The sequence below is a fragment of the Botrytis sinoallii genome (assembly GCF_014898435.1).
Source record: "Botrytis sinoallii strain Bc 23 chromosome Unknown BSIN_002, whole genome shotgun sequence".
Classification (NCBI taxonomy): Eukaryota; Fungi; Ascomycota; class Leotiomycetes; order Helotiales; family Sclerotiniaceae; genus Botrytis; species Botrytis sinoallii.
This window is the reverse complement of record NW_024066029.1, coordinates 2,819,584-2,828,536: the sequence shown is the minus strand read 5'-3', so window position 1 is coordinate 2,828,536 and position 8,953 is coordinate 2,819,584. Positions and strand designations below refer to the sequence as shown.

Sequence of the window (8,953 nt, the reverse complement as noted above, 5' to 3'; positions counted from 1 at the left end):
AGTATTGATGATTAGGGGTTTCGGTTATGAATCGAATAAGTTGATAGGATACTCTCTGCGCTAATAGAAATTATTAATTCGGAAATTGATGAGGTAGTAAGATACGGAGCAACTGAGTATGTAGTAAACTATTATGAAAATTGATTGTATTTTGATCTATGATTCGTGAGATGATATTAATGGATTGTTGTTTCTTTCTTGATTTACTAGAGTAGAAAGTACATCTCGAATACAATATACGCACTGGTAGTTTCTTGATTCACCTTTCTCAGACTTCATTCTCCGTTACTAGCATATAAGTCAAATTCAGAGTTGTCTTTCCCGCCTGCCGCTATATATTTAGTGAGAATATATGTGTACATGTCTTATATACTAAATCCTATCAGAGCGGAAATTTACATCAAAACATAGTATGCAAATCGAAGCCATCTTATAGTGGCCATTCCAGCAAACCCATGTTTGTTGATGTGATCTTCCAGATGAGTATCTTGCATATACATTCCTCTACTAGTCATTTAAACACCCTCAATTTCCTCCAATGGGGCTCCTACACCTTATTTGTAATTATCTCCAATCCTTTTACAAGCACAAAAATACTCCCAAGCCAAGCTACAAAACAAAATGTAATCAAGAAAAGCACGAAAAGACACCACCAAAACCACCGCATCTTGTTCGTTACTTTCCCCATCCAGCTCTTCGTCCAAAATATTTGAATATCATGATCTATGAATATTAATGTCACCAACCACAATGCGAAAAGATCGACAAATATCCACTCGACATATATTATGATGATTCCTAAGCCTAGAAAGGATGGTGGTTCGAATAGGCCTACAAAGATTGTTATTCCACCGGTGATGACTGAGAGGAGATAAATGATGTAAATTAATTTTTTGAACCAAACTTCATTTTCGATCTCGATCCTGACTTGACTTTTTTGCAGATTGATCGAGGTTGAAGTGTAAGTCTGGGACAGATCAATAGATGATGCTAACACGTCGTAATCACTAGAGGTATCAGGAGATGTATGTGCATCGGTGGAAGACTTCTTTCGTAGAGACATCGCATCCGGAGGGGACGAGTATGCTTCTTTCAGGATATTAGTTCGTATCTGAGTATGAGCATGATTGTATACTTGCCATAGAAACTCAATAGTGGTAAGATCATAAGTGATAAGCCAAGTACTTGTCCGAATCCCCAATCATTCTCTTCCGAAAGTATAGCAGACATAGATTCGGACGAATCCAGATTGTCTTGAGAATTGGGAAGTTCTCGAACAGTAAATATACGAACTGTGCCCCAAACAAGAGCAAAAGAGAGCCATCCCAGCTAATGATTTTAGTAAAGTGCCGTCAAGGAGTATTGGTTGTTTCGTACCTCCCATATCGTTGAGTCAAAAGTCTGCCTACAGGCAAGAGATATTGCATATAGAGATCGTAGAAGTCTACAGCTCCACTTTCGTCTTCCCATCCCATTTAATCTTGATTCTAATGATTTCATATTTGTGATCCCGAAGAGGCCGGCTAACTTATCAAACCATAGAAATTTGGCCACCAATGTCATCACTTGGCCAATACTTTCAAAGTATAACAACAATGCCCTTGTCGAGTAACTGAAAACTAGGATGAGAAAAGCGAGTAAAACATAAGTCCAGTTATACTGGATGTCTAGTAAATGATTTTGCCACATCCATGGAATTTCTGGCCGAAAAAGACACCATGCTGGGAAACTCATTGGAGGACTATTTTTGGAATCCTCTGAAGATACCTTCACCACCTTCCCACTGACCCATCCAGCAGTATACACCATGCACATTAGTATAACAGCTAGAACTCCCATAGCAATTACACGAATGACTTTGATCTTATTATTAGTGCGGTTTTCTGCCCTTAAGGCTATTAACGTTAGTCCTTACACATTGAGACCCGAAGACTCATATTAGTCTTACCTGTAAGAGTCAATATATGTGTAAAGCTTGAGAACCAAGCAAGGTTTAATACCGTCTGCCAGTGATAAGAATCAAGCCCCGAAGATAATTGAGATACTCCCGCTATGAGAACCGCGATTCCTAAAACGACCTGTTGATCGCTGAAATTTAGAATCACGTTTCCGAGGGCAAATGACCAAAGATCCAATTTGGGTGTATTTTTATTTGGAGAACGAATATGGTCGATTCTAGCCTTGGCCACACAACATATCAGAGTAAGGTATACTGAAATAACAAATGTCAATATTGTCTGCAATGTTTGTCAGTGGATTAAATTATAGACTAAAGTGACGACCAAAGAAATTCATTTGATCATACTCCGATACCTCCAATATCAGGGTTTGCTACCAAGGCCGGGTAGGATGTACAATTCCATTCATCGGCTTGCTTATCACCTGACGACATGCTAATTTATGTGTTGAACGATTTCATTTGCGAAGATGAAAAGCCAATTTGACAGCGCAAGTAAATATTATATTGTACCTATCTTAGTTTTGAATACAGGCTGAGGAGTGGTAAGAAAAAGTGTTTTGGTGGCCATACAGTTGCATGCACACGGCGCAGCAATCCTTCGCAACAGCATAACGAATAGAAAACCACTGCCTCAAAATATAGCCAGGATTGTATTTTCAATTGACATAAAAAAGGAATGATCAAACTGAAGTGACAAATGAGATGGGGGAATAATTTTCTTGGCAGCACTCCATCCTATCATTCCCACTGGATTAAGCGCTGGTTTGGCACCTTGCGTGTGAACCCACTTTCAGGGCCTGCATGTAATATGTCAGAGTTTTATACTGTTCGTGGAAACAAAACCCATGCTGCGTTGACCTCGATATAGTTGATGGCGCAAGAAACTAAGGTGCGAGTGAAAGATACTGGAGTGATATCAGATCCAAAAGGAGGATCAACTACCAGTCTGAGTCAGACATGTCCAGACAGACATTCAAAGGAGATTTCCCGCACATCTGGGGGTAATTCCCAAATCAGATATGCAACAAAAGCGCTGTGATTCTTCCCCACATGAGACTTGCAACAAACCGTCATCGTTTTGATAGGTGTGATATTTTAAGGGACAAGCACAAGTTCCTATGCGCATTTGCTTTTTTGATTGTAGAAAGAAAACATATGGTACCGCAGGGTGCAAGGTTCCTCAGGCATGAAAAGGAAGCACGCGCTAGCTCGATTCAGTTAGTCACAAAACATGCGACGCGTCAATTTTCTTGCCCTCGTTGACATCTGGTGCATGAATGTACCAAGTACAATTCAATCCCGGTGATCTTTTTCTAAACGATTTTACACTTTGGAATCCCATCACCGGCGAGCTGAAGATATACTTCCGAATACATAGTATGCAGTACCAGTGAGCCGTATCTATACTATACCCTGCCAAATCCCTTCATTGATCTCAAAAGCCAAGAGCCAAGAGCCAAAATGCGGAGGGAACTAAGGTTACAATAGCGTCCCTCGAGCGTCCTTCTCCACATTAATCCAAGCAGACTCAATATTCTTCTTCTTCAACTTCAACTTCGAGGTTTCAGATGTATTCTCATGGTTTTGGTCAAGCATTACCCACCAGGCATATCCTCTCAATCGCTTTTCTTTGTTCAACAATCAGGTTCTTGATTTCTCAAGCAGGGTTTGATTCTTTCCGTCCTTGCAACCCATGTTTTGACCGACGTCATACTGTAGGCGGGCCTGGCCATCTGCAAGACAACGGGAGATTGACACCAGATTTTCTGTTTGGTAAAAATTAATATAATTGTTGGTCGCATGATAGAACTTTTTGATACAATAAATAAATGAATACATTTATCGAATCTCAACCCAAGATTGTTTCTTCAATATGTTCTGATTCGAAAGTTTCATCTGTCATTTCATTTCTGCCGAATATTTAATCTTGTCTTATCTCCTTCACAATGAACGATCCAGGTCTTGATGAACCTATCTCCAACGACGCTGATGATATAGAGAATCAACAACGAGATGAGAAGGATGAAACCAAGGAAGATGTGGAAGCTTTCCTAGAGCCAAGGTACGCAAGAGGGAAAATTCTGCTGATATCCCGTCCTTCAAATTGAAAACTCTGCTAACAAACGATTTCTTCAGTCGCTGGTGGTTTGCTAGTACTGCATTTCCTCTCGTCGCCGGCACCTTTGGACCGATGGCATCGGCCTTCAGTATCTGCGCATTAGTTGTACGTTGGAGGGTCTCGATACCACCCGGTGGAGCGGAGGAGCATGGAATATATATCGACGATCCGAAATGGTATGCGCTTTGAGAACTATTGGAAGGACATTCTGTTGACACATTGGAATAGGTTGATCGGTATAAATGCTGCACAATTGGCAATAGCCCTCATCTCGAATCTGTTCCTATTATTGAATATGGCAGAAAGAGTTCGATTCTCAATCGCGCAACCCATCACGATTATTGGCTGGTATCTGTCTTCTTTAGCGTTAATTGGATTAACGGCTTGCGCATCTGGGCCTTTAAAAATTCCATCCCCACCGGACCATGCTTATACGCAAGCATTCTACTATGCTCTATTTTCGGCTGGTCTATATTTTCTGGTGGCTAGTTTGATGGTGGTGACGGTATACGGAGCATATAAAGGGCATTACCCAAAAGAGTTCAAGCTAACTATGAGTCAAAGAACTCTAATGTTACAAACGATCAGTTTCCTGGTATATCTACTTGCTGGTGCGGCAGTGTTTTCTCATGTTGAGTCATGGCAATATCTTGATGCTCTTTATTGGTGTGATTTTACACTTTTGACAGTTGGTATCGGAGACTATGCACCAATGACACATTTGGGAAGGAGTTTATTGTTTCCATTCGCCATTGGCGGAATCATTATTCTGGGTCTCGTTATCGGTTCGATCCGGTCGTTGGTCTTGGAACGTGGGAAAGTCAAGCTAGGGGCTAGAATGGTCGAAAAAGAACGAAGGCGTATCTTAAGGAAAACTCAAAAGAAGAATGTTGAAGTACTGAAGCCTATCGCAACAGGAGAGTCATCCCCTGAATCCAATATTACACTTTTCGATGATAACGGTTTAACGGAAAGAGAAAGACGTCAACAAGAGTTCGATTTAATGAGACGTATCCAAGAAGAGGCGGCTACTAAACGTCGTTGGACTTCTCTGATAATCTCTGGAAGTACATGGCTTTTACTTTGGTTTGTTGGGGCAGCAATATTTCGTGTCACAGAGTATACACAAAGCTGGAGTTACTTTGAGTCTCTTTACTTTTCCTACACCTCGCTCTTAACTATTGGATATGGGGATTATTACCCACAATCCAATTCAGGCAAACCATTTTTCGTTTTCTGGTCTCTGCTTGCCGTTCCCTCCCTTACAATCCTTATCAGTAACATGGGAGACACAATCGTGAAGGGAATTCGTGATATCACTCTTTGGATCGGAAATTCTACTATCTTACCTGGCGAGAAAGGAGTAAAGCATTCGGTCAAAGAAACAACAAACAAGATGACATTTGGGAAATTATTCAAGATATCGAAACTACCTCCCGATGCTAAAGGTACTGCAGATCCACGCGATTCTGGCAAGACTACTGGTCTTGGCACCGCGCAAAATGAACGGGAACACATCCGGACTCGACGCGGTGAAGATCACACAGATGAGAATGATACGTCACCCATAAATCGACATCATTATCATTGTATCCTCATCAAGGAGATTGGAGAAGTGATGAAACACCTTAACAGTTCTCCACCAAGAAAATACACATTCGACGAATGGGCATGGTATCTTAAATTGACAGGAGATGATGAGAGCGAGGCTGAAAACCACAGAAAGGCGATTGTAAAACCCAAAGGCGGGAAGAATTTAGGTGGCTCAAAGGGTGAATCCGATGATAAAGAGGAGAAGTGGAGTTGGGTGGGACATAGAAGTCCATTAATGGGGAATAAAGAGGAGAGTGAATGGGTACTGGAAAGGTTGCAAAAGACCTTAGAGAGGGAGCTGGAGGAGATGAGGAAAGAGAAGATGGAAGGGGAAAAAAGAGTAGAAAAGGTGTAGCCTGCGGGGAAAAGATATGAAGAATGGGTTGCGACTAGTAAGGCATGGCGCTTGGGACAGTATTAATACCTTGGGTTTTGGTCCAGTGCTTGGGAATTGATTGCGGATTATGGCGTTTTAGAATTTAAGATACCTTGCTGTATACACTTTTTATTGGGGATAGCTTACCTCTGATTATATATAACAACCTAATAATAATGATGTAATGTTTATACCCAGGTTTGCGAGTGCAAAATGATTATGTAACTTTCGTTGATCATGTCTCGTTTTACGTCAAACGTGCGGATATCTCGTGTTTCTTTCCGGGTCGATTGGTACATGCACTACGACTGGATTGCATTGTTGATATGTTAGTTTTTTTACTTTTTTTTTTACATGTAGTGCGGATTGATATTCAATCGCTTGGAATCCCGTATCATTTCCCGAGGGCCGGGATCGGGACCGGGTCTGGCGTGGTTTTAGACGAGGCGCTAAACTAGCCCTGCCCGTTGGAATCGTATCCCTACCCGGCATGCTAGGGCCTGTCAAAGACATGCTGGATGTTTGTGTTGATTTACTGATTGGTTATGTTGATTTACTAATTGGTTATATTGATTTACTGGTTGGTTATATTGATTCATTGCTTGGTTATATTGATTTACTGATTGGTTATATGATTCACTGATTGGTTATGTTGGTTCTATTGTTGTGGGTGGTGTTTGTTTTGTTGGATTTATTGTGTTGCACTATTCTTGATTAGTGTACTCAGTTGTTAATCTACTGAATTAAAAATGAGATCAAATGAATTTATTTGGGACGCAGGTGAGCTAGTGGGAGCCCCATATCCCGTCTCATTTCATCTCGAAAATATCTCAATCAAACTGTTCTCCCGCAGATAATCATAGGTAAAAGAGACTCCAGTAATGAAACTATCATGTTCACTTTAGGGAAGCAACACTTGGGGGTAAGACTGGTCTATTACCGGTCGGCGTACAGATAGAAAAGATTTCGTTCAACCTCAATTTGCTTCTAAGCTTGTTTCCCCTTTACTTGCATATTCACTAGTAAAGTGCGGTTACAGACTGGAGGAATTTGGGCTATGGTCTTTTAACATCATACTGATAATGATCTGTATTTAATTTTATGTTTTGATGGACGCGCACCTGCGATTATTCGGCTTAGTTTATCACTGCTACCGGATCACAGATAGCTCTGTATTCAGAGAGGGTCAGACAACCGGTCATCAGATTGGTAATGCCTATTGAGACATTGACTGAGTCTTCAAATTATCTGTGTTTGGGAGAGAAGAATGTCTAACAATAGAATCTCTGAATGAATGAAATATTCGACCAACTTGCGCAACATCCGCGGCCGGCCGGTCGGAACTTTGCCGGTCTAGTTTTCATGCTACGACCGAATATCAGAATGCGTTGTGGTATCTAAAACGGCCCGATTAACTATTTTCGCATGATAATATCTATTACAAGATTATTAAGTCTTGAACAATCTGACCACACTAAGAGAGACCTTCAAATATAGAAATTGTGGATGAAGGTCAGGTCGTGAGGAGGTTCATACCGGTACAATGGCCTGTAAAATTCTTCTCGGGGTGTATAAGTGAATATTGTTGTAATTCTACCGGATGATCGTTGATAGACGGCATAGATATGATTGATTGATTGATTGATTGATTGAATTTACGTCCACCTTCAGTCTAAGACTATATAGGATGGCTAGGCCCGATGGGTTCAACAGATAACTTTTTGATTTACAATATTGGATATGATTTAATTAAGGAAATAAAACAAATATTGAGAAATAATGCTCATTTATTATATATATTATATATAATAAGAAAATTTTGAAAATCAAGAAATTGTAAGGAGATTAAGCCCCTTTCTTATTTCCTTAACTGTTTTTTCTTTATTATTTTTTCCTTTTTCCTTTTCCATTATTATTTCTTTCTTTATTATTTTTTATTTAAGAGTTCTTGCTAGATATTATGTTCTTGTAGCAATTTTGGTGATATTGATAAATTTGATAGTTAATTCGATATTTATTTTGATATATAATAGGAATTGTATAGTGATTTTCGATAATGGTATATTCTGGAATATCTCCTTTTTTTCTGTTTTGTATATAGGATAACTAATCAGGAGATATTACGATATCTCAATATTACTGTATATATATTTATTATTAAAGTAATTAAATCGATATAGATATGATTTGATATATCCATAACCTAATTTCAATTAAAAAAGTGCATTAGCAGTATTTCGACTAGTTCCAATTAGTAGCTTAATTTTCGATCCGATTTTCCATGGAAATAGCTTTGAATAGGTTAATGCTAATTGATTGGATTTGAGTTTATATTGATTGAGAATTAAACTCTATTAATCAAAAGAGGATTCTTTAATTATCATTTCTAGCAATCCAAAACTGATTTCATTCAAGGTGAATTGTATTATAATAGTCTCTTTTGCTAGTTTATCTACTAACTCGTTCCCTTTAATTATATATACTCTAATACCCAATTCAAGGATATTTCAGATCCTTTAGCTATAATAGCTTCAGCTACCTTGATTACTCGAATTTGATATACTTGCCCTAAATGGTTTGAAAATGTTTTCAATCGAAAAAGGCCTACTTGATTATCTGAATAAACCTTGAACTTCTTTTTACTACTAACAATTAAACTAATATATTCAATAGCTCGAGTGACTCTATATAGCTCTCCATTATAGACTAATTGATTGCTTTCAATATTGACTTATTCTTAATATAAAATCTGATTATTCGATTATATGATACTATCCCTATATTAATATCTATTCCCTTTCAATAAAAAAGATATCTATATAAATATAAATAGTATTTTGATTTCTATATTTAAGAATAATATTGTAGAGTATTACTGTATTTTCTTTTGAAGCCTGATTAATAT

At 38.7% G+C, this 8,953-nt stretch overlaps 2 protein-coding genes across 2 annotated transcripts; one reads left to right on the top strand and one right to left on the bottom strand.

The window, feature by feature from the left end:
- Positions 1-388: 388 nt before the first annotated feature.
- Positions 389-2,460, bottom strand: EAF02_001766 (uncharacterized protein). The gene is made up of 5 exons (XM_038897814.1): positions 2,306-2,460; positions 1,949-2,237; positions 1,378-1,895; positions 1,149-1,329; positions 389-1,089 (listed from the first exon to the last, which is right to left on the bottom strand). The coding sequence occupies exons 1-5, from the start codon at positions 2,390-2,392 to the stop codon at positions 548-550; spliced, it is 1,617 nt and encodes a 538-aa protein (XP_038762789.1). The 5' UTR covers positions 2,393-2,460; the 3' UTR covers positions 389-547.
- Positions 2,461-3,906: 1,446 nt separating this feature from the next.
- Positions 3,907-6,027, top strand: EAF02_001765 (uncharacterized protein; the record flags this gene model as incomplete). Its single annotated transcript, XM_038897813.1, has 3 exons — positions 3,907-4,022; positions 4,097-4,255; positions 4,308-6,027. 3 exons carry the CDS (start codon positions 3,907-3,909, stop codon positions 6,025-6,027), a joined length of 1,995 nt encoding a protein of 664 aa, XP_038762788.1.
- Positions 6,028-8,953: the final 2,926 nt, after the last annotated feature.